The sequence below is a fragment of the Heptranchias perlo genome, chromosome 1, assembly GCF_035084215.1.
Source record: "Heptranchias perlo isolate sHepPer1 chromosome 1, sHepPer1.hap1, whole genome shotgun sequence".
Classification (NCBI taxonomy): Eukaryota; Metazoa; Chordata; class Chondrichthyes; order Hexanchiformes; family Hexanchidae; genus Heptranchias; species Heptranchias perlo.
Genome location: NC_090325.1, coordinates 68,652,015 through 68,677,495, shown reverse-complemented (window position 1 = coordinate 68,677,495; position 25,481 = coordinate 68,652,015). Strand labels below are relative to the sequence as shown.

The 25,481-nt window shown below is 40.0% G+C and overlaps 1 protein-coding gene and 1 long non-coding RNA gene across 2 annotated transcripts in view; one reads left to right on the top strand and one right to left on the bottom strand.

The window, feature by feature from the left end:
- LOC137323028 (uncharacterized) overlaps positions 1 to 25,481 on the bottom strand; it is a 143,090-nt gene that overhangs the window by 4,600 nt on the left and 113,009 nt on the right. The gene's annotated exons all lie outside the window — the stretch shown is intronic.
- Positions 18,885 to 25,481, top strand: part of pde4d (phosphodiesterase 4D, cAMP-specific) — a 642,699-nt gene continuing 636,102 nt past the window's right edge. The window contains exon 1 of the mRNA XM_067986363.1: positions 18,885 to 20,182. Within this exon, the coding sequence (XP_067842464.1) occupies positions 20,130 to 20,182 (53 nt within the window). The 5' untranslated portion in view covers positions 18,885 to 20,129. The remainder of the gene's footprint in view (positions 20,183 to 25,481) is intronic.

Below are 25,481 nucleotides of genomic sequence, written 5' to 3'. Positions count from 1 at the left end.
AATCTGAATTTCTGGCGATAATGGAGGAATTACTAAAATAAATAGAAATATCAGATAAGGCAGTCACTGATTAGCTTGAGGAAAACGAGACACCAGGCCCAAATAAACTTCATACTGAAAGAAGTGGCTAGCAAAATTGGTCACATCCTTGCCACTATCTTTAGAGAATCATTTAAAGAAATGAGAGTAGGGCTTGAAGACCTAGCATATCTTCACTCTTCAAAAAATGACACAGGGACAATTAAGGGAACTACAGGCCAGTGAGCCTAATACTTGTGGGTAAATTATTAGAAGGCATTCTGAAAAAAGGAATAATGAAACACCTGGATAGATGAAGTATTGTACAACAGAGTCAACGTGGATTTATGGAAGAGATCTCTTGCCTAACAAATTTACTGGAGTTTGTCAAGGAAAGTACAATTTCTGCAGATGTGATCTATTTAATCATTTTTCGGCCCCTCCAATCACTGTCTGCTGAATTGCTGCCCCAGGAACGCCACTGGTCCTGTGGAAATTTGAGGCCATTGAGTCTGTACAAGGCACTTGTATAACCTTGGAGTACCATGTATAGTTCTGGTCACTACTATAGATAGGATATCCAGGAATTGGAAATATTGTTAAAAAAAGAGCAACCAAACTGACACCCAGTTTAAGATAGCTGAGCTACGAGAAATTGAAAAGCCTGTTTATTCTGAGAAGTGAAGGCTCAAGGAGATATTATTCAAGTATTCAAGATTCTTAAAGAAACAGATAATTTGAGCCCCAACACTGCATTAAGAATTTGCTGTCGATTCCAAAATCAGAGGATGTGAACTCAACCTTAGAAGAGGGATAGTGCACAGATAATTTAGATTTAACTGCTTTACACAGAGGGAACATAGGAACAGGATTAGATCATGGCTGATTTATATTCTAACTCCATCTATCCGCCTTGGTTCCCTTACCCTTAATACCCTTGCCTAACAAAAATCTATCAATCTCACTTTTGATATTTCCAATTGACCCAGCCTCAACAGCTTTTTGGGGGAGAGAGTTCCAGATTTCCACTACCCGTTGTGTGAAGAAGTGCTTCCTGACATCATCCCTGAATGGCCTAGCTCTAATTTTAAGGTTATGCCCTCTTATTCTGGACTCCCCCACCAGAGGAAATGGTTTCTCTCTATCAACTCTATAATCTTAAACACCTCAATTAGATCACTCCTTAATCTTCTATATTCAAGGGATTACAAGCCTAGTCAATGCAACCTGTCCTCATAATTTAACCCTTTTAGCCCTGGTATCATCCTGGTGAATCTGCGCTGCACCGCTCCAAGGCCAATATATTATTCCTGAATTGTAGTGCCCAAAACTGAATGCAGTACTCCAGATGGGGTCTAATCAAAGCTTTGTACAGCTCTAACATAACTTCCACCCCTTTGTATTCCAGCCCCCTTGAGGGTGGTGAATGTGTGGAATGGACTGCTCAGAGTGGTAGGTAGTGTGGAAAATTTAATGGAAAAATGGGTTAAATTGTTGGGAGATTGAGGAATATTCGTCCTTGGTACTAACCAAATGGAATACTGAGTCCTTTTCAGTCCTGTGCAAGAACAGTTTTGGCTGACAGAAAATTGTAGCCTAAATTTCTAGTTCATTGTTATGGTGTGCTGTCACATGTTTTTTAATTTTAAATTTGCCAAAACAGAGAGTTTTGAAAAATTGCTGAGAGAAGCAATAAGATAAACCCCACTGAAATTGCTGGAATTGTGGCTGGAACATCAATGAGAAACAGCCAGGCTCGTTGCAGCCGTTTTCTTTTTGTGATACTGAAACTGCTGCCATGTTTTTCTACTTCCTCCCAGTGAATCAGTCCAGCAGTAGTGATGGTGTGATTTCACCGAAGGGTGTTAATGTCCTTGAATTCTACCTTAATTAGGTTTGGGGGATCTCAAGGTGGCATGCTGCCTAACAATCTAGCCAAATAAAACAGCAGTGATTTGCATAATAGCAAGAAAGAAGCCGCTCCCAAGTAGAAGGTGAGTTCAAACAAGTCAGGCCTTTCTTTTTCACTGAAGGTTGCTCGATTAATTTCTCATCCTGATCCATATAACAACCTTAAAAAGAGTTAACATAAGGAGGAATCATTCAAAGGAAATGTTGAGCTTGTGGGGTGTTTAGATCAAGGTGTTTGGAGCAAAACGACAGAGAGTGGATGAAAGCAAAAGTGTAAGCCATGTTTATAATTGTTAAAGATGTGAGGTTCAGACATGGCTATTATTGTGAACATTGTCCTCTAATCAAAATTTTGAAGGAAAGGATAATGGATTTGGAGAGTAGAGTTGATGTGCTCAGGGAGATTAGTCAGTGTGAAATTTTCATTCATAATACGTGCAGTTTTAGAAGAGAGAACTGAGGAAAGTCAGTGAACACGTATAAAGAGCGAATTGGGGAGGCAGTCATGCAGGAAGAGACCAACAGAAAAGGCAGGGATTACATTACGGGTTACACTAAAGAGAGGATAGAATTTCAGCAAGAATATTGTAGAAACAAAGGAAGTGACTGTCAAAAGAATTTCAGGTACCGGATAATACTGAGGGTTTTATCCAGGAAGAAGAAACTGTGGAAGGGTCAAAGCAGTTTAAGTGACCAAGCGAAAAATCTGTGGTGAGGAAAAGCGAGGTTATCAAGGGGAGCAGATTCAACAGTGCAATTTGTGGGCCATTCTTTTTGTCATAAAGTTAACAGGGCAGTTATTGTTTGCTGGGAACATGGAAGTTGTGGCTGTCTGCTTTAACTTTCTCTGACTTTTTATGGAGAAAGCAAACTTCTTTCTGCACTGTGGTGCCGTGCATCAAGTGGTTGTATTAGCGCTGACTGCCCTAGGCAATCTCCTTCTATTGACCTATGCCCCAGGCCTGGCACTGTTCTGTGCCAAACTGGGCCTCTTTCCTCTGCCTGACTTCCTCCTGAAGTACGTCCACAGCCGCTTTGGAGAATTTGTGGGCTTTTACTGTATATCTGTCAGACATTCTGCTAATCCAAAAAACATCTTTTTATCCACATTTGTTCCTCTAGTCCTCTAGCCATTCCTTTATCCATGTGACTGCATTCCTTTTAATACCATATGCCTTCATTTAAGTAATAGGTTTCTGGTTCTGTAAGTCCGTGGAGCAGGGTTCATCCTGGCATATGTAGGGGGATAGAATATAAAAACAGGGAGGTATTGCTGCAGTTATATAAGGTATTGGTGAGACCGCACCTGGAATACTGCATACAGTTTTGGTCTCCATACTTAAGAAAAGACATACTTGCTCTCGAGGCAGTACAAAGAAGGTTCACTCGGTTAATCCCGGGGATGAGGGGGCAGACATATGAGGAGAGGTTGAGTAGATTGGGACTCTACTCATTGGAGTTCAGAAGAATGAGAGGCGATCTTATTGAAACATATAAGATTGTGAAGGGGCTTGATCGGGTGGATGCGGTAAGGATGTTCCCAAGGATGGGTGAAACTAGAACTAGGGGGCATAATCTTAGAATAAGGGGCTGCTCTTTCAAAACTGAGATGAGGAGAAACTTCTTCACTCAGAGGGTAGTAGGTCTGTGGAATTTGCTGCCCCAGGAAGCTGTGGAAGCTACATCATTAAATAAATTTAAAACAGAAATAGACAGTTTCCTAGAAGTAAAGGGAATTAGGGGTTACGGGGAGCAGGCAGGAAATTGGACATGAATTTAGATTTGACGTTAGGATCAGATCAGCCATGATCTTATTGAATGGCGGAGCAGGCTCGAGGGGCCGATTGGCCTACTCCTGCTCCTATTTCTTATGTTCTTATGTCCCTGCCCAGAACCACTTTAGGTTTTACCGGGCATACCTCTTCTGTGGACCATGAAAGCAGGAAGTCCCAATGTAGGGAGTCCCTATATCCAGCTCTGCCCCATTCTTATGCAAATGACCTTGTCTGAGGCAGAGGGAGGCTCCACCCCCAGCAACCCAACCCAGTGTAAGGCTAGATCTGCCATATTTGGGTGCCAGCCAAATTCACAGTTCTTCTGGTGCACTCCCACTGAGGTTGAAGCAGGAGTGCACCGGAAAGTCCTTGGATTTTCGGGGCCTCTATGATTTCCTCAAAAATTAAATTAAATTCGAGCATTTGTCATTTACAAATCCATGCTGACTGTTCCTGATTATGGCTTTCTAAGTGCTTGCCAATATTTGTCTTCAACCAAAACCACCAAGAACAAATTAACTGGTCATTCATCTATTGTCGCTTGTGGGATCTTAACTCAATAAGAACAGTCACTGCACTTCAGAGTAATTAATTGTAGGCAAAGTACTTTAAAATGCAATGTGGTTAGGTACTATATAAATGCAATTCCTTGTTTCTTTCACTTCTGTGACTCATTCACCTCTGGGACATGGATCCAAATGCACCTCAAACTTGTTGAGATTAAGGTCTTCTCACGCTAATGACTATGAAGATCATCTGCAAAGTAGGTTTAGCCAGTCGGAATTCAATCCTAGTAGATGTTGGCTCCCAACACAAAACCCTCTTTAACTTGGCACCAATTGCAAAGAATTGAGAGGCCACAACAGTATCTGGTAAGTGAAACAATTTACACTGATGTGTTGGGCAAGGGTCTTCTGAGTTTGGTGAAGAATAAAGAGAGCAGGAATCAGCAGCTTGCTTTATTATTCCTACTAAATGCTGATATTGGGTGACAAAATTGGCAAAAAAGTGTTCTATTCTCCAGCACTGACACACTTCAACTTGATGAGTACAACAAAATGAATATGTATGGGTGCAAATGAATTGCACAATATTTAATTTAGAACTTGCAGTATGATTTACTAGTTTTAAAATTGTTGGCTGGGGTGATATAAAACCAGTACCTATATCAATATAATCATCTTAAAGTATACTATGGCAGTTTCACCGATTGTGGCTAGTGAAACAATACAATAACTAACATAATTAAACATAATATGTACTAAATGCTAAACAGAATTAATTAATGTCACACTGACAGAAAATTAATATATGTAGAGAGATGGCAATGCAAATTGACATGATAAATGAAGACAAGTGGTTAAGTTTAGGCTGTTGGGGGGGGGGGGTTAAAATTATTTATCAAAGGGAAAAGGCTGATGGGATAATGGTTCATAAGCAAATGAGATATGAATATGGCAGGGAGTGGGGATGTGACATCGATGGAATCAGAGTCCGTCATTATGATGGTCAAAAACCAAAAAGGAATAGAATCTGATCTCCAAGACCATGATCATTTGCTGCATGCTCCCAGTAGAAAATAGCCTAACCATGGAGTCGGAAGAGAGATCCAACACCAAGGTCAGAGCAGATCACAGATACTGACCAGGAGAATAATATCATAGAATCATAGAAGTTACAACATGGAAACAGGCCCTTCGGCCCAACATGTCCATGTCGCCCAGTTTATACCACTAAGCTAGTCCCAATTGCCTGCACTTGGCCCATATCCCTCTATACCCATCTTACCCATGTAACTGTCCAAATGCTTTTTAAATAGAAACACCAGTGCAGCTAGGAAGTGCCCACCTTTTGCTGTTACCAATGTCCACCTTTTGCTGTTAGCGATCTAACTATTAGAAGGAAATTGACAAAGTTCAAATACAGTACAGCAGTTTATTAACCTACTTTGTCCTTTGTGAGTGACACTATTTTATTTTACCATAGTGCTTTCCTTTTGTGCTGGCGTATTGTGTATGACTTCTTACAGGGCTCGACAGGGTAGATGCAAGGAAGATGTTTCCCCTGGCTGGGGAGTCTAGAACCAGGGGTCACGGTCTCAGAATAAGGGGTAGGCCATTTAGGACTGAGATGAGGAGAAATTTCTTCACTCAGAGGGTGGTGAATCTTTGGAATTCTCTACCCCAGAGGGCTGTGGAGGCTCAGTCATTGAGTATATTCAAAACAGAGATCGATAGATTTCTAGATATTAAAGGCATCAAGGGATATGGGGATGGTGCAGGAAAATGGCGTTGAGGTAGAAGATCAGCCATGATCTTGTTGCATGGCGGAGCAGGCTCGAGGAGCCGGATGGCCTACTCCTGCTCCTATTTCTCATGTTCTTATGTTCTAAGCCCTAACCTGTGCTTCCCTTGTGGAAGTAGTAGACATACTGGCTATCTGCAGGATTTCAGTGGGAATAACTTGGGATCCAGGTGTCCTTGTGCTGGCTCCTGAGATGGCCCTGCAACTGTGGCTGGCTGGTCCCACCCACTTTCTGGCACATCTACTGTTGCTTACTGAAACTTCTTTAGAATCATAGAATCATAGAAATTTACGGCACAGAAGGATGCCATTCGGCCTATTGTGTCTGTGCCAGCCGAAAAAGAGCTATCCAGCTTAATCCCACTTTCCAGCTCTTGGTCTGTAGCCTTGAAGGTTACGGCACCTCAAGAGCACATCCAAGCACCTTTTAAATACAGTGAGGGTTTCTGCCTCTACCACCCTTTCAGGCAGTGAGTTCCAAACCCCTACTACCCTCTGGGTGAAAAATCTTTTCCTCAGCTCCCCTCTAATCCTTCTACCAATTACTTTAAATCTATGCCCCCTGGTTATTAAAAACTCTGCTGAGGGAAATAGGTCCTTCCCATCCACTCTATCTAGGCCCTTCATAATTTTATATACCTCCATTAAATCTCCCCTCAGCCTTCCCTGTTCCAAAGAAAACAACCTCAGCCTATCCAATCTTTCCTCATAGCTAAAATTCTCCAGTCCTGGCAACATCCTTGTAAATCTCCTCTGCACCCCCGAGTGCAATCGCGTCTTTCCTGTAATGTGGTGACCAGAATTGTACACAGTACTCTAGCTGTGGTCTAACTAGTGTTTTATACAGTTCTAGCATAAACTCCCTGCTCTTATATTCTATACCTCGGCTAATAAAGGCAAGTATCCCGTATGCCTTCTTAACCACCTTGTCTACCTGCCCTGCTACCTTCAGGGATCTGTGGACATGCACTCCAAGGTCCTTCACTTCCTCTACACCTCTCAGCATCCTCCCATTTATTGTGTATTCCCTTGCCTTGTTTGCCCTCCTCAAATGCATTACCTCATACTTCTCCTGATTGAATTTCATTTGCCACCTTTCTGCCCACCTGACCAGTCCATTGATATCTTCCTGCTGTCTCCAGCTTTCCTCCTCACTATCAACCACATGGCCAATTTTAGTATCATCTCCAAACTTCTTAATCATGCCCCCTACATTTAAGTCAAAATCATTGATATATACCACAAAAAGCAAAAGACCTAGTACTGAGCCCTGCGGAACCCCACTGGAAACAGCTTTCCAGTCACAAAAACACCCGTCGACCATTACCCTTTGCTTCCTGCCACTGAAACAATTTTGGATCCAACTTGCCACTTCCCCTTGGATCCAATGGTCTTTTATTTTTCTGACCAGTATGCCATGTGGCACCTTGTCAAAAGCCTTGCTAAACTCCATGTAGACTACATCAAACATGCTACCCTCATCAACGCTCCTCGTTACCTCCTCAAATAATTCAATCAGGTTAGTGAGTCATGACTGCCAAGGTAACACCCTTATTTAAAAAGGGTAGTAGGCAGAAGGCTGGAAATTATAGACCAGTTAGCCTAACATCTGTGGTGGGTAAAATTTTGGAGTCTATTATTAAGGAGACAGTCGCAGAACATTTGGATAAACATAATTTAATAGGACAAAGTCAGCATGGCTTTACGAAGGGGAAGTCATGTCTGACAAATTTGCTTGAGTTCTTTGAGGATATAACGTACAGGGTGGATAAAGGGGAACCAGTGGACGTAGTGTATTTGGACTTCCAGAAGGCATTCGACAAGGTGCCACATAAAAGATTATTGCTCAAGATAAAGAATCACTGGATTGGGGGTAATATTCTGGCATGGGTGGAGGATTGGTTATCTAACAGGAAGCAGAGAGTTGGGATAAATGGTACATTCTCGGACTGGCAACCTGTAGCCAGTGGTGTTCCGCAGGGGTCGGTGCTGGGTCCCCAACTCTTTACAATCTATATTAATGATTTGGAGGAGGGGACCGAGTGTAACATATCAAAGTTTGCAGATGATACAAAGATGGGAGGGAAAGTAGAGAGTGAGGAGGACATAAAAAACCTATAAGGTGATATAGACAGGCTGGGTGAGTGGGCGGAGATTTGGCAGATGCAATACAATATTGGAAAATGTGAGGTTATACACTTTGGCAGGAAAAATCGGAGAGCAAGTTATTATCTTAATGGCGAGAAACTGGAAAGTACTGCAGTACAAAGGGATCTGGGGGTCCTAGTTCAAGAAAATTAAAAAGTTAGTATGCAGGTGCAGCAGGTGATCAAGAAGGCCAACGCAATGTTGGCTTTTATTGCTAGGGGGATAGAATATAAAAACAGGGAGGTATTGCTGCAGTTATAAAAGGTATTGGTGAGTCCAACAAGAGAGAGTCTAACCACCTCCCCTTGACATTCAACGGCATTACCATCGCCGAATCCCCCACCATCAACATCCTGGGGGTCACCATTGACCAGTAACTTAACTGGACCAGCCATATAAATACTGTGGCTACGAGAGCAGGTCAGAGGCTGGGTATTCTGCGGCGAGTGACTCACCTCCTGACTCCCCAAAGCCTTTCCACCATCTACAAGGCACAAGTCAGGAGTGTGATGGAATACTCTCCACTTGCCTGGATGAGTGCAGCTCCAACAACACTCAAGAAGCTCGACACCATCCAAGATAAAGCAGCCCGCTTGATTGGCACCCCATCCACCACCCTAAACATTCACTCCCTTCACCACCGGCACACTGTGGCTGCAGTGTGCACCATCCACAGGATGCACTGCAGCAACTCGCCAAGGCTTCTTCGACAGCACCTCCCAAACCCGCGACCTCTACCACCTAGAAGGACAAGAGCAGCAGGCGCATGGGAACAACACCACCTGCACGTTCCCTTCCAAGTCACACACCATCCCGACTTGGAAATATATCGCCGTTCCTTCATTGTCGCTGGGTCAAAATCCTGGAACTCCCTTCCTAACAGCACTGTGGGAGAACTGTCACCACACGGACTGCAGCGGTTCAAGAAGGCGGCTCACCACCACTTTCTCGAGGGCAATTAGGGATGGGCAATAAATGCCGGCCTTGCCAGCGACACCCACATCCCGTGAACGAATAAAAAAAAAGACCGCACCTGGAATACTGCATACAGTTTTGGTCTCCATACTTAAGAAAAGACATACTTGCTCTCGAGGCAGTACAAAGAAGGTTCACTCGGTTAATCCCGGGGATGAGGGGGTGGACATATGAGGAGAGGTTGAGTAGATTGGGACTCTACTCATTGGAGTTCAGAAGAATGAGTGGCGATCTTATTGAAACATATAAGGTTGTGAAGGGGCTTGATCGGGTGGATGCGGTAAGGATGTTCCCAAGGATGGGTGAAACTAGAACTAGGGGGCATAATCTTAGAATAAGGGGCTGCTCTTTCAAAACTGAGATGAGGAGAAACTTCTTCACTCAGAGGGTAGTAGGTCTGTGGAATTTGCTGCCCCAGGAAGCTGTGGAAGCTACATCATTAAATAAATTTAAAACAGAAATAGACAGTTTCCTAGAAGTGAAGGGAATTAGGGGTTACGGGGAGCGGGCAGGAAATTGGACATGAATTTAGATTTGAGGTTAGGATCAGATCAGCCATGATCTTATTGAATGGCGGAGCAGGCTCGAGGGGCCGATTGGCCTACTCCTGCTCCTATTTCTTATGTTCTTATGACCTTCCCTTAAATCCATGCTGACTGTCCTTGATTAATCTGTGCCTTTCTAAATGATGATTAATACTGTCCCTCAGAATTGTTACCAATAATTTGCCCACCACCGAGGTTAGGCTGACAGGCCTGTAATTACTCGGTCTATGCCTTTCTCCCTTTTTAAACAACGGTATAAAGTTAGCAGTCAGAGAGTGGTGAGAATGTGGAACTGACTACCACATGGTGTGGTTGAGGCGAATAGCAAAGATGCATTTACGGGGAAGCTGGATAAGTACATGAGGGAGAAAGGAATAGAACTATTTGTGGATTTGTTGGTGCGCCTTGGCTTTCTGATCTGATCCCCTTTATTCCTGTTCCAGATAAATCAGTGTTGCAAATTACAGGGGTACCTGAGAATTTCAGAAATGTGTCCATACTGCCCAACATCTAACCATATACTGGAGTAATGGGGAGTGTAACAACAGCACCCTCTTGTGATCTGAACTGATTATTCTGGGGTTGAATTTCCACGGGGATTCTCCTCATTCATCATAACTTTGGCATAAGAAATCCTGAAAAAACAAAGTAGATGTTTAATATCAATCTGTGAGATGTGACTGATTAATTTAAATTTGTTAACTGCTAGCATCTTTCTAGGTAAGAGAGGATACACATTATGATCAGGTAGGTGAAAATGTCACTTCAAAGGCATAATTCCTATGCAAATACTTCTTGGTTGCAAAGGAAGTTAGTAGCTTACCAAATGCCTTCTAATTGGGATCCAAGACTAACGCGGTTGGGTCCCACGCTGACTCCTCCAGACAACGGACACATACGCCCACAGCCCACCCAAATGACGCTTAAAGTGGAAATCGCCCCCTCCATTCTGATCAGCATTTAACCTCCAGTTCAAATCTGGTTTATTGTTACCAGAATGCTTTCATGTTTTCTAACACATCGCATGACATATGGCAGCCATCCTGGAGAAATAACTGTATGAATATGGTCAAATAAAGCCAGGGGAAGGAAGGTTACCTGTCATTCATATGACACTAGTGTGGTAATACTCATATTGTCATAAAATGCCCAATTACATTTGAGCTCCAGTGGTTAAAAGAGCAAAAATGGGTCCCCAATATGACTTACACTCAAGCATAAACACTTTATGAGTTGCAGTAATCAGCTTATTGCTCTACTGCCATTCAAAGCTTTGGATTCCACAATCATATCATTATAATAATTCAGTTTAGTCATTTGTTTGGAAAAACAGCTTTAATTCTCAATAAAGCAACACCCCACATGTTAATGAAAGAATGAGGAACTACATAATGCGTTTACTGTGTAATCGTTAAAAGTAATTAAAATGCCTATTAAATTCAAATCGCTATTTGTTTTGAAACAATTAAAAATCTGAAATGTTATATGACTCATCAGGGGATGGCAGTGTACATTAGGAAAGCATTCTGTCGCACCCTCAATTTTGTTTGAGCATGTCTACCACTGTTGATGTAATTTCAACACCTACATCATTTCTAGTTTGGTATTCAGTTTCACAACCTTTGGGCTACTCTTTATTAATCTTTTATAGCTCTCTGGACAATGGTTACTTCAAAGAATAAACAGCTGTATTCAGTATGAAGTTGGGCAAGTGTAACATGAGCAGTTGCAATGGGAAAAAACAATGTGGCAAATTCACTGCTTGTAAAGTGCATTCTCATTCAAAGGGAGCTCGAGTTGGAGAATTGAGGCAAGTCTTGTGTTATTCCAACCCATACTCCCTTCAAGTGAAGATCACCAATGGGAGCACTGGATCACTGAATGAGAAAAAGAACATGGGCCTCTGAAAATACTCGTGTGGTTCAGAAAGCAGCATCAAATTTAGTTCTGAATTAGCACTAATACTGTCCAAGTCAAGTTTTTTTTTATGTTGCTATTTCCACTTTTACATTTTGTTATAATTTCCTTTTGTATGTAACTACTCCAGATAGTAACTACTATTTAAGACTAAATAGTGAGAAAACTAAACAAGGACTTTTCAAAGAAGCAAGCTACTCCTTTTGAAATATTTATAAGAGGACCAAGAGGACCAAAAGGACAAAACATCTGGGGGGTTGTTATTGCTTCTGCTACATTCTTAAGTAAATGCAAACTCATTGGGGAGTTAATTTAATTTGTCCCTGTTGCACAAAAATGCTATTTCGTATTGTGAGCTGTGAGGGGAGAAGGGACATAAAATGAACAGTGGTGTGCCGATGAGCTAAGTATAATATAGCTTCACCTTTAGAAGAGAATTTCCAAGTTACAAATAGGAGAAATGGACACTGCTGATAAATCTCCTGTTTTATTTTTCAAAGCTCTGTTTTCTATCTTCTTGGTGTCTTGTCTCTATTTCAGAAGAATGCCCCATGTTACAAATGTGACTACCTAAATTATTTAAGTAGTCGAAAGCATTTTTGACTTCATGACAAATACATTTTAGAACGTTACTTAAAAAGCTGTTTGTGTACTCCGCAGCTCCTCTGCTGGATTCTAGATTGATAATTTGCCTCAATTACTTATATATACTTCATGGGTAAATCTAGCTTTGTTTATATATTAGGTAAAAGGTATTTTCTAATCCTTAAATAGGTGATTACTGTTGCCCGGGGGAAATTGTGCTTGTGCACAGCACTAAATTATTGTCTGTTGGCCCTGCCTGAGACAGACCTACGTCAATGCTAACCAGCAGTGAGTCCTCTCAGGAAGTGTTCTATTCATCATTGAACAGACAGCATTAGGTCTCTGCATAGATGAACTATAGAGTGACCTGCTAAAAATATCCGGACTTGCCAGTCATCATGTTGTAAGACATTGACTGTTCACAGTCCTTTCCGCACAGCAAACAATATCAAATCCCTTTGTATTATCCTCCCTGAGTTTCTCGCACAATTCTTGTGAATGGTATTCACACTTTGGATAGACAAAAGTACTAAATATGTCACACATTAAGTTTTTATGCAGAAATTTACAGTCTGAACAGTACGTAGTATGTTTGATGTTTATATCTATGCTGCGCTTGCATTTTCCAGAGTCTGCTTATTAAAAGTGACAGCTGAGCACGTTGCAGAACCTAGCCTATTTGGAGACCATTTTCCTTCTCCTTTAGTTTCTGCTAATGCTATCTACATGCAGCGGGTAGCATCGTGGTTATGGTAATAAACTAGCATCCCAGAGATCGTGAGTTCAAATCCCACCATAGCAAGTTGAGAAATTAAATTCAATAAATCTGGTAATTTCTAAAAATCCAACTGGTCTCGCCTACATATGACTCCAGTCCCACACTACATGGTTGACTCTTTATACATTCGAAAGCCACTCAGGTGTGAATAGTTCTTACGAAATTCAAAAATAAGGAAAAAATCAGATGGACTATTGGTATCAGGTCAAGATTTCGACGATCCCAGCCCAGTCAAAAAGTCCTCCTCCAATGCGGTCTGGTGCCCAAGTTGAGAGAACTGTCCCACAGCTGTGTCAAGCAACAGCCTGTCATCACTATACTCGCAGAAACGTACCTTTCAGCCAACATGCAAATTCCTCCATCACCATCCCTGGATATGTTCTGTCCCATCAACAGGATAGAGGGGGCACAGTGATATACTGACTGGTAGGAGTCCTTATTAACTCTGGACCCCATGAGGTCTCATGGCATCAGGTCAAACAATGTCAAAGAAACCTCCTGCTGATCACCAACTGCTGTCCTCCACTCACCTCCCCCAAATGATGAATCAGTACTCCTCCATGCTGAATAACACTTAAAGGAAAGGCTGAGTGAAGCAAAGGCTGCATCCATCGCCGAGAGCAGCTCAGTAGTAGCACCACTAGTTGAGCTGGCTGCATCCTGAAGGACACAGTGCCAATAGCAATGCCAGGCGTGACCATTGTACAGTCCTAGTGAATATCATTCATTCTGTTGTGTGGCACTACCACCGTACTAAGTGGAGCATACTTAGGACAGAGTGTAGAAGTATAAGCCAGGAGCAGCATCATGCGTATCTTAGAATTAGGCACCAAACTAGTGAAACTACCACATAAGCTACCTGCATGCCAAACATCAAAAAGAGCAGGCTATAGACAGAGCTAAGCAGTCCTGCAATCAACAGATCGGATCACAGCCCTGTAGCCCTACCACACAGAATGGAGAACTGAAGATTCCCATCCCCAACCATGGTAGAGTGCAGCATGTGAATACAAGAGACAAGGCTGAAGTGTTTACAAATGTCTTCAGCTAAAAATACTGAATGGACAATCCTGCTCTGCTTCCTCCCAAGGTCCCCAACATCATAGATAGTCCTGCCAATTCGGTTCACTGCATGTAACATTAAGAAATAGCAGAGTGCACTGGACTCAGCAAAAGCTGTGGGTCCTGACAACATTCCAGATGTAATGCTGATGGTGTGTGCACTAGAATTAGCTGCTCCCCTAGCCAAGCTATTCCAGTCCAACTATGATATTAGGAATGAGTAAAATTGCTTGAGTATGTCCCAACCAAAAAAAACCCAGGATAAATCTAACCTGGCGAATTACAGCCCTTTCAGCCTTTTTCAATCATCCCCCTCCTAATCAACAGTAAAATGCTGGAAGGAGTCATCAGTTACGCCTTCAAGTGCCACCTATTCATCCTTAATCTGCTCATTGATGCTCAGAACCATTTGGCTCCAGACCTCATCACAGTCTTAATCCAGATATGGACATAAGAGCTGAATACCAGAGGAGAGTTGAGATTAACTGCCCTCAATATCAAGGTATGGTTTAACTGAGTATGGCATGCAGGAGCCCAAACAAAACTGAGATCAATGATGGTCAAGGAGAAATCCTCCAGTGGCTGGAGTCATACCTGATGCATAAGAAGATGGTTGTAGATGTGAAGGGCCAGTCATCTCAGCCCCAGGACACCAGTGCAGAAGTTCCTCAGAGAAGCATCCTTGATCTAATCATCTTTGGCTGCTTCATTAATGACCTTCCCTCCATCACAAGGTCAGGAGTGGGGCTCTTTGCTGATGATTGCACAGTTCCATTTGCAGTTCTTCAGATAATGAGGCACTCCATGCACGTATGCAGCAAGACCTGGACAACATCCAGGCTTGGACTGACAAGTGGCAAGTAGCTTTCATGTCACATAAATGCCAGGTAAAAATGACCATCTCGAGCCCGACCATCTCCCCTGACCTTCAATGGCACCACATGGCCGAGCCCCCCACCATCAATATCTTGGGGAATCACCAATGACCAAAAGCTTAACTGGACCAGCCTTATCAACACAGTGACTGCAACAGCAGGGCAGAGGCCGAGGACCACCTGGCCCCTCTAAACATCATTATCTATAAGGTTCAAGTCAGATGTACGATGGAATACTCACTCCTTCCCTAGATGGGTGCAGACTCAAGAATCTTGACACCATCCAGGACAGAGCAGTTTGCTTGGTCAGCACCTGGGTCACTGGACTCAATATCCATCCTCTCTATTATTGACACCATTGTGGCTCCAGAATGTACAATTGACAGATTGCACTGCAACAACTCACCAAGGTTACTTCAATAGCACTTCACTCCCCAAGAAGGACAAGAGCTACCATCCCTCCAAGCCACCCACCATCCTGAATGGGACATATATTGCCGCTGAATGGGACATATGTTGCCGTGCTTTCATCGTTTTTGGGTCAATATCCTGGAATTCCCGACCTAACACCATTGTGGGAGCACCATCACCACAAGGGCTGCAACAGTTCAAGGAGAAGGTCCAGCACCACATTCTCAGGGCAACTAGGGATGGGCAATAAATGCCGGCCTAGCCCACATCCCAAGCACAAATAAAAATAAGTTTACAGGAACGGTAAGAAAAAAATGCTCTCATGTTTTTTTCAAAGGAATGTGATGTTTGATTAGAAGGAGTCACTTATAATTTTGGCAGTTATCTGCTGAACTGTTTAACTTAGAGTTCAAACTTCACTTCTTTTTGGGACTTGAAATGTATGTTGGTATGGTTTTCACCTCACCCAATATCAAAAGGAATAAGTTGATATCTGAATTGACAAATTATTGTTCAAGTGCTGGAGGTTTACAGACACATGTGGTTTTCAGAATGGGCTGATGTTGAAAGAAATACGTAGAAAGGAAATTATCAGTTAAATTTGTTTCAAAAAATCTTAAATTGTTTTTAAGGATTTTGTGGTGTCAAATCACTTCCTACAGAGACACATATGGAAAATATAGATGCAAAGAATTATAAAACAAAGTGAAGGGATACAAAATAAACTTTTATGTCATCAATAGAAAATTCTAATGCTATTTTACTTGGAACTAACAAAATTCTAGAATTGTTTGCCAACTTCTTTAATTCTAGTAATTTTGCAATAAAAAACAAAATGAAGAATGTTTTTGTCTGCTTGGAAGTCAGTAATGATCCTATCTAACAACTAGATGTCATCCTATACAGCAAAAAGGCATCACAGATAAAAGGAGAAAATTAATTTTAAAAATAATTTCATAAAAATGAGAGGAATTCTGAAATAACTAAAATAGTATCTATGATATTCAGATGATGAGAGCTCATTTTGTTCAAGGAGTCCTTACATAAAAAAAATGATATTTATAAAGTTAGGACAGAGCATCTGAAAGATAATACAGTGCATTACACTGTGCACAGACACAACTCGCATCAGTTTTACTTCACTGGATAAGGTAAGAGTGAACGAAAATGAAAATGACAAGCCTACTAAGTGCCAGGCTTCCAGGATGGCCTTCTTTTCCACTAGCCCAGGGCTGATTTCTTACTCCACTGCTTCCATCCATTTAATGTCAGTCAAATTCAAACTTTGCATCACAGATGAATGTGTAACATTTAAAAGCTCTCGATAATATGACCCATGATGTTGTAAGTGCGAAAAATACAAAGGTTGGAATATTAATTTAATTTAAATAGTTATTGATAATTATCTGATAGCATTTTGTCTTAGGCCCCTGTTTTCATGTGAACATGAGGTGATAACAATACAGTTATGATGTGTTGCAACAGTTTAGAGCAACCATGATAAGTGTTACAGCTAAACAGATTAAAAGAATGGAGGCAGTGTGGGAAGAAGTTTCATTTATGCCATTAAATCATTTTTATGTAGCTTTTATGAATATATCAATAAATCAGTTATATTACAGCCCCTTCCTCTGCCACCTCCGTCCTCACATCCAAGTTTGTGAAGCTCATGGATTTTTTTTCACCTTGAATGCTGCCTCAGACTTTGCCTTCATTGTCCCTGATTCCACATAATTAACCAGCTTCTCCCCCTTCTCCCACCCCCAAGCCCACATCGGACTAACCTCTTCTATGAGAACCACTTCTTGCACTCTCAACCCCCTCCTGACCCAAATCAGGACTACAAAACTACATTTCCTTGTCTCTTTGTTTGCTTACATTGGCCACAGTTCCATTTCTTGAGGCTTCATCTGCTTATCCTTCAAAACTCCAGTCATCATCTCTCCTCGAAAACCTACCTTCAATCTCTCTGTTCCCTCCAACTACCACCCCATCTCTAACCAACCCTTTCCAATCTAAGATCATTGACTGTGTCATTGCTACCCAGCTCTATGCTCATTTTACCTATTATATCCCTACTTCAGTCTACATCCATAGTATCATACTGGCTTGGTTCCACCCTTCCCTGTCCCAACATAGTCAAAATATCTCCTGTGACGATATCCCCCCTGTCTCTGCATGGTCACTTTCAGCGTTCCACAAGGTTTCATCCTTGGCCCCTTCTCTTCCTTGTCTACAAACTGCCCCTTATCAGCAATATCCATAGGCATGGAGTTGCCTAACATAGGTAAACTGATGACAGCCAGTTCTACCTCTCCGCTACTACCCTCCATGATTACTACCATACTATCCATAGTTTATGCAACATAGAGTTATGGAGGAGCCAGAACTTTCTCTAACAAAAGAACAAACTTGCCTTTCACGAATCACTACAACACAAAACGGGTCAAGGTGGTCTCCTGAATATCACTCTTCATTGAAGGGATTTTTTACACCCAATTTTCTTTCCCTCTCTTCTGAAGGCCCTGACTCTTGCTTGGGCATGGTTCCCCAGGTGCTTACAGCCCATTACAAGGCCCAAGTGGCCATTCATCATGTATGAGCAGCTGGAAGTCCCTCATATTGGAGAGAAGTAAAAGGCATCTCAGATATTACAAAAGTTGCATATTGTACGAACAGAATAACCAATGAGGATTTCTACTTAAATAAATTAACAATAAGCAGATAAAGATAATTTGTGGTATACTGAATTCTCTTTTTATGAAAATGTTGAATGTCAAACATAGAAGTTTAAGTTATGGGATGGTGATGGGGGGGAATGGCAGTATCATTAAGGTTCCCCTAGAGTTTTAATATAAGTGAGAACAATTGGAGTATACAAATGAAGAAGAAGCTTTTGGCAGAACAGGAACATGAATAACGTTGTAGCACTGCAGTGCTACTGAAGGTTTCCTCAGCAGTTTATCTTCACAGAAAATGCAATAAATCATTGTGTTTTAAGGATAGTTTATTTTTAAATTGAATCATTTAAATTCTGTTATTCTGTTGTCACACAACCTATTAAACAATTGTTCAAATATTACTTGCGAGTACATCTGTAATATATGTGAAGTGTTGAACAATGATCACAAATTTTTTTAAAGAGGTTTACTTACAATAAAAAATCCCAATTTTTCATTGCTAAAAACAAAAAAAATCCCCATTTTAATTGCTCATTCTGTTTTTATATTTGTCTTCTGAAGCTTATATCGTATAACTGTTTAGTTCATTGTTTACTACTTCCCACTTGCCCTAAAAAGGCATTAGCTATGCTGTCAAGGGGTCTTTTAGGGTATTTTGGGGTGATCCAGTCACTAATAACATTGGTGTGAATCAGATGGAAATGGAGAAACAATGCATTAATTTTCTTTAACTAAGTTGTGTAATATCATTAATAGACCCATCTACTAGGATGTTAGCTGAAAACAAGCTTATAAGCAAATTTGTTGAAAATGGAACCTACCTAAAAGGGCCCCTTGACGACAGCACATCCTCTGTGCAGCAGCATTCTCACAAGATTGAAGCTGGTTCTGCAGCAGAGTGAAGTAACTGAGTCACTGAGAATGTGCTGAACCTTTCTGTGCCGCATGTCACACACTCTGGATATGCCTGAACCCACAATTGTCAGGACACTTTGCTATTAAATGTGAGTATTTTCTATTGTTACGCCTTTACAAAAATGCAAGGTTTGGAAAACAGAGACTTCAAGCAGATGATCCCATTAACAATGACAGAACAGTAATGACAACTGTTGGTGAACTGGATTGGAGAAAAAGGAACAAGGACGGTAGGGGAGAGGTTCTTAGATGACATTCAGCTCTGGAGCATTCCTCTTCACCTTCCTTTGTATTATTGCTGACATCCTTTTGTTCTGTTTGTTATCTACTGTTATGCCAAATTTACACAGGCTGCATGGACTAAGAAGATCAACATTTAAGTTGTTTTGAAGCATAGAAGCACACGTTGCTTGAATAAAAATTTCTTTTAGAAATATCGTCCATAGTTTAAAAAAAATCCAAATGAGAGAACAATCACAAAAATACTTGTGATGGCAGCTAAATATCACCCTGGAGCTTGGAGCAGAAAGGGCTCGATGCCTAGCTACAGATGTGGATGACTGAATCCCTGCTCTTTTAACTGTTAGTGAAAAGTTTATTGAGTTGCAGTACATTATCATGATTATAAAATCAACATCACCATCCCAGAAGGAAAAACTCAATGAAGAAGAATTTGTTTTTCGTGAATGTCGAAATGAATGTATTGTGCAAGAAAGCTGAAAGGTTTGCAGAAAGAATACGAAGAAAAAGAAAGTAAAACTACACACACCTTCCTTTAATGATAATTAAGAAGAGTCTTCTGCATAGCTGGGGTCTTCTGTCCTCTTATATTGTTGAGATTTTACATAATGCTGGAAGATGGAATATATTTTCTGTTGGACTGTTTCTCTCTGCTTTTTTCTTTGTACCTGACCCTAATTACTGTTTTGATTGCCTTCATTCACTAGAAGCAGGAGTCTACGTAATTGATTCAAGTGCTAAGCTTCAAGAATTGTCATAAACAGTTACAACAATGACAGCACTGATGTTTCAAACTGCAGTGTGGTTCTAAACTGCTTTTTAAATAAACAATCCAATGACTGCAAATGTGTAAAAATGAACCTACATACATTATGGTCAAGATTAATAGAGAGGATCGATTAGATTGCTACCAGAAATTGATTGTGTATTAAGGTGTCTGCACAACTTCAATTTCAAGGATTGAGAGGATTCCCTGTAAAGGAAGATTCATGAAAATGATGCACGTGAATAATTTCCCCTTTAGGAGGCATTCGTGGATATGGTAAGTTGTGTCCGCAAAGTTCAGTTCCCAGAAGTACCTGAGCAAATTTTCTGAAAATGTGCTTGTTGCTACTAGTATGCTGCACGTGTTTCCTATTTGGAACGATATGTGAAATTCTTAGTATCTTAATAGTCATTAGTGCAGCTAAGAAACAGATAGTGAACTAACCGTTTACCATTCAGTAGTTGTGAACTCCCACGCACAGCAGAGCACTCGTGGATTTGTGCATGGGTGCTTTATGCTAGCTTTACTCTCAGTATTTTCTGTAGGAGACTGAATGAGACATGGACATTTGTAAGTCTGATGACTGCTATGAAAACACATTTACATTAAAACAGCTGCAGGACAAGGTAATGTTCCTTAATCCTAAACACTGTGAAAAATATTTATAATCCTAATTCTTCAATTAAACCTCTTGCTGATGTTAATGCAGTTTAATAAAAAGGCACAGTCAGCAAAAGAAAAGAGGTTCTTCAGAGCAGATGTTATGAAGCCAACGGATTAGCTTTATGCTAGGCAGTTCAAGCTCATGAAAATCCCTTCACTCCTTATGGTTTGTACAGAATGAGGACGATGCTCTGCAGAAATGTAAAATCATTTTAAAAATAGATTTTCATATATGTTATAATTACAATAATAGATCATTTAATTACCCAAAAATTGAGAATGTAACAAAATAATGTATTGCTAGTATTTGTTTTAATCTGTAATGGTCTGTGTAATCCAGTAAATCTTTTTGTGGGCCTACAGTTCTTTACATTTAGTCTGTGCACTGTGTAACAAGCAAATTAACTTACATGTTTTGTTTGAAGTGTTGAGTAATGCAAAATATGCATCCGCTTAAAGCAGAGAAGATAGTTTTTCCTGAGGTATGGGGAAGCAGGAACTAGTCAAATCTTGACTTGAGTGGTTTATAAACCAGTTTGTAACCCATGCATCACCTTTCATCAATGATCTACTTTTTAAATTACTGGTTGATTTTCACATACCCCATTTAAAATAACCACATTATGAACTCCGTATGGTATTAGGTGAATTAGAAACAGGACCACAAGTATATCTTGGAGGAAAAACAATATGGGAGAATAATCAAGAGGAATCTTGTCATCAATACTGCCTTTCCAAATCAAACTGTTTTAAATAACAATTACAATTTAAAATTCCTATATTCCTTTGTATTCCTGTTGCTTTGTTGGGATATTCTTATGTAAGTCATGAGTGCTCATGACATTGTTGAGAAGGGAGTTGAATTAACATTAATGGTTGTAGTTGTTACCTGAATGTTTCAATGAGCTTGTTTTAACTGTAGATTAAGTTGGTTTACACATTTGTTGAGCTCAGTAAGTCACTCTACCCAGTTTCTCTAATAAGTCATCATAGCTCACAATTTAAACAAAAATGGAAATCAGCAGTAAAATAAGGATGGTAAAGTTAATCAAATTTATTGTAACTGATTTTAAAAGAGTTTGGAGATGCTTCCTCAATATGGAAATTAGAACAGGGATAATATCCTTGTATTGAGTTAACTTAGCTCAGTTAGATTGTAAATCTTCTGAAGTGCATTGATTTACCTGTGGTCACTGGTCCCAGTAATGTTATCTCGGTAGGAGAATACAGTATCTGTCCTATTAGAGATTTCTTTTAATGGATTATTAAATTAACCAGATTTACAGCCATGGTTACATATGTTTCTGTACTGCTGCTCAATCAGCTCTTGGATTATTTCAAAGGTTCACCTGTCTACCCTAAACATTTGAGTAACAATTTTCCCTTTTCTGCTTTCAGTGATCAAATCCATTGTCATTTTAATTCATACACTGCAATCAGACTTTTTCCCCCTCCGTAGCGAATATTACTATGCAAAATCTGAATGTAGTGAACCTGGCCACCTCTTCAATCATTTTCTTTCAATTTATATGTGTGGCACAGTTACAGTGAAGTGCCCCAAAATACTTCTTATTTCCCTGGGGTTTTTTGAGGGTAGAGGGGGGAGGAAAGTAGAGAAGAAATTGTGTTGCAACTCATGTCTTGTATGTAAGGGAGTGTTTGAAGAATATTATTTTTGAAATATATGAAATTTGGATAGTGACAGCTGGTGGTTTCACTGTGCTTATTTTCTTCTCCCCCAACACAAAAGAACGTCAGACTGTGCTGCATGAAGTACTGAATTATCTGATATAAACTAGCTTATCTCTCCTCAAAATAATAAAACTAGGTCAGGGAGGGGTGGGTGTTGGAAAAGTACTAATGTTATCCTAGACATTTTTTTTATTACTGCCAAATACAAATCCTTCTTGCATTAGTTCAATAAGCACTTATGTCACTGCTGCGGAGAACAAGTCAGTTTGGGGTGGATTCAAAGCCAGCTGCCAGAGGTGAAAGGGCAATGTGCCAACCCACTGCACCATTCAGTACCCATTAGGATCAATAGTTTGAATTTGGAGGCTGTTTTGGTTTCTCCGTTGTATTTCACGAAACAGTAGGAAATTGCTAAAAGGTCATATTAATGTAAAGAAAATAAATTATCATCAAAACTATGATTTGTTTCTTCCTTTGTTGCATTTCCACTTTTGCTATAACCTGATGTTATGTTAGCAAGCCCATCTGCAATAGTGTGAGTGGATGGTCAAAATTTATATTAAGCTGCAAAGGTCTCATTTGCTACTTGGCATTAAAATGTCTTGGAATTATTTATAGCCAGGCACAAAATGGTTTGAGATGTTTTGCACACTGCTACTTGCCAAGTGCATTGGGCATTATTGGGTTTTGGGCAAGTTGGTATTAATTATGCCACAACAAATTTTATAATGGATAAGCAACTGAAGCTGACTAAAACTTTTAGACAGCATTTATTTTTAAAAAAGAACTCTTGTCCTGGTTACAAGAATCTTTATATAGAGAGAATATATATATAATATATATTACTGTGCTGTGATCTACTATTTCTCCAGTGTTCAAAAAAAAACAAAGGTGGCTTTGACAAGGACCGTAAGGTAGATGTTGCATTATTAATCTATTTAAATATTGAAATGATAGTGTCAGGTAACAGTTGTTTTACAGGTGTTGTTGCAATGTGTAAGTATGTAATCTAGCATGATAAGGTTCCTGGAATGTTGTAAATTTTTGAGATAATCACTTTTGGTATTGATACTGGAGTAAAATACCATTCTTACCATAAAATACCTGTGTCAGCTGTTTAAATGTTTGCATGTTTTTTTTATTGTTATACTGCTTTTGTACAATATACCTCAAAGATTATTATTCAGGATATGGTCGCTTATAACAACAAAAAATTCTATAAGATATGCTCAGTTATAATTTTTGATATATTTTTGTCTGGAATTTAGGAAACCTTGAATCAGAATACAATTGTAATCCGAAATAACCATTTAGACAGCTGGACATAGAATGTGTAACCATATGCAACTCAGCCACCTACACGCTCAAATCCGCATCCCCACAGTTCTCCTTATAAATCAGATATACTTAGCATCCAGCTTACATTTTTATATGTTCCCGTCTCTTCTATTTAAAAGGCAATTATGGGCCCTGAAATGCAAAATCTCTCAGGCTACCCAATTAGCAGTATGTTTGACTTGCAGCTATTCAAAATTAATCTTTGTTTGGTCATGACAAGCATACCACTAAAGTGAGTGAAGTTGAAAGGTGTTTTAAATTGAACAGCAGACACAAACATGACTGCCTTTGAAGACTGTAGTGAGCTTGAAAACATAGGACACAATTTCCATTTGCTTTGATGCAAGGCTTATTCTTAAATATTATTTCTGAACAAGCCTGACAAAATAAACTGTATGTGTTTTCCCTTAAGTCTTTTTTAAAAGACTGAGAAAGAGTAATGTTTTCAGTGTTTTAGGCTTGCTTCTATTTATGTCAAACTAAATTTATTTAAAATGGATTAACCAGAAATGGAGAGAATGCATTGCTAACTCAAAGGTATTTCAGATATGGGAGACTGAACAATAAGGTGTAATGGTTTTATTGTAAGTCTCTAGTTAGAGAAAGTTAAAGTGGTTACAGCTTTGCAATCTGTCGCCATATAATTTCTTGTTATTCTCTTTTAAAGATTACACGTGTGATGTACTGAAGTCCTTTACAGAAGAAAAAATATTTTTCAACACATTGTGTCTGCTTGCAGGGATGGTTGGGAGGCATTTTTATGGAAACAGGTTGAAACAGCCAAAGCTGTTGCCATAGTGATGACAGTCTGAAGAGTGCAATCTTTGAGATGCTCTGAATTTCTGTTTGGCAAATCAGAAACTCCTGAGAATATAATCTTTAATTCTGCAGTCTAGCAGCCCATCACTATAATGCTACCTGATATATGCTAGCCTTTGATATCATACATTCATTATGGAATCCTCATTAACCAACAAATCAAAATAACAATGCACTTTACCAAACTCCTTATTATAGCATACTTCTTACGTCTTCCGAAGACCACAGCATAGAGAGGATCTCATGTACCTCCTTTTTTAGGCTAATTGCACTTGAGTTTATTTTTCCATTTTTTCTTCTCCTCTGCTGTCCCAGAGCAACACATTACTAATAACTTTGAGGACATGCACTCAGGCCTATTAATGGCACATTAATGGTGTATTCACACTCCACAAGTTTAGCATCAGTGTGAAGCCAAAGCCATTTTTCACTCACTGATGCTAAAAACATTGAATATAAATCAGGTGTGAAGGCCTAACTGACTCTAACATGAAAGTAAAGCAGACTCCCTCCTACAAGCAGTCTCACTCCACTTTGTTGTGAATTGAGATTAAGTCTTAACACTGGATTCAGGCTGCATTTATAGTGTAGCTTCAGTGCCTCACAAAGCAGTTTTGCTTCACACCAGCATCAGTTATAATGTGAATACCTGGCAGAAGCTGCAGAAGAATTGCCTAAAGATGACTTACTTCCTTGCTCTGTGTTTGGCCTCCGATTGGCATCTCCCTCTACTGGTGTGGCTGAAATTGGAAATTCAACAGAATTGTCTACCATATTGTGTCTGGTTGCTGCAACACGACACAATCATGATCTATTGTATTTATATTCAAATAGATGCAAGTCTCTCTTTCAATTTCACTACACCTAAAATTAACCAACCGGTAACGTAATGGAGCTGCAGAAATGGCAAATCCAAATGCAAGGACTTTTGATTTTTTGAGTTTTTAAACTGAAAATTGAACAAGGAGCTCAATATAAAAAGGAAATAATTTTGTTGGAAGCTACAATGCTCTTGACCTTCATGTAATTTAATGAACTCAAAATTTACATATGCAGATTGTTC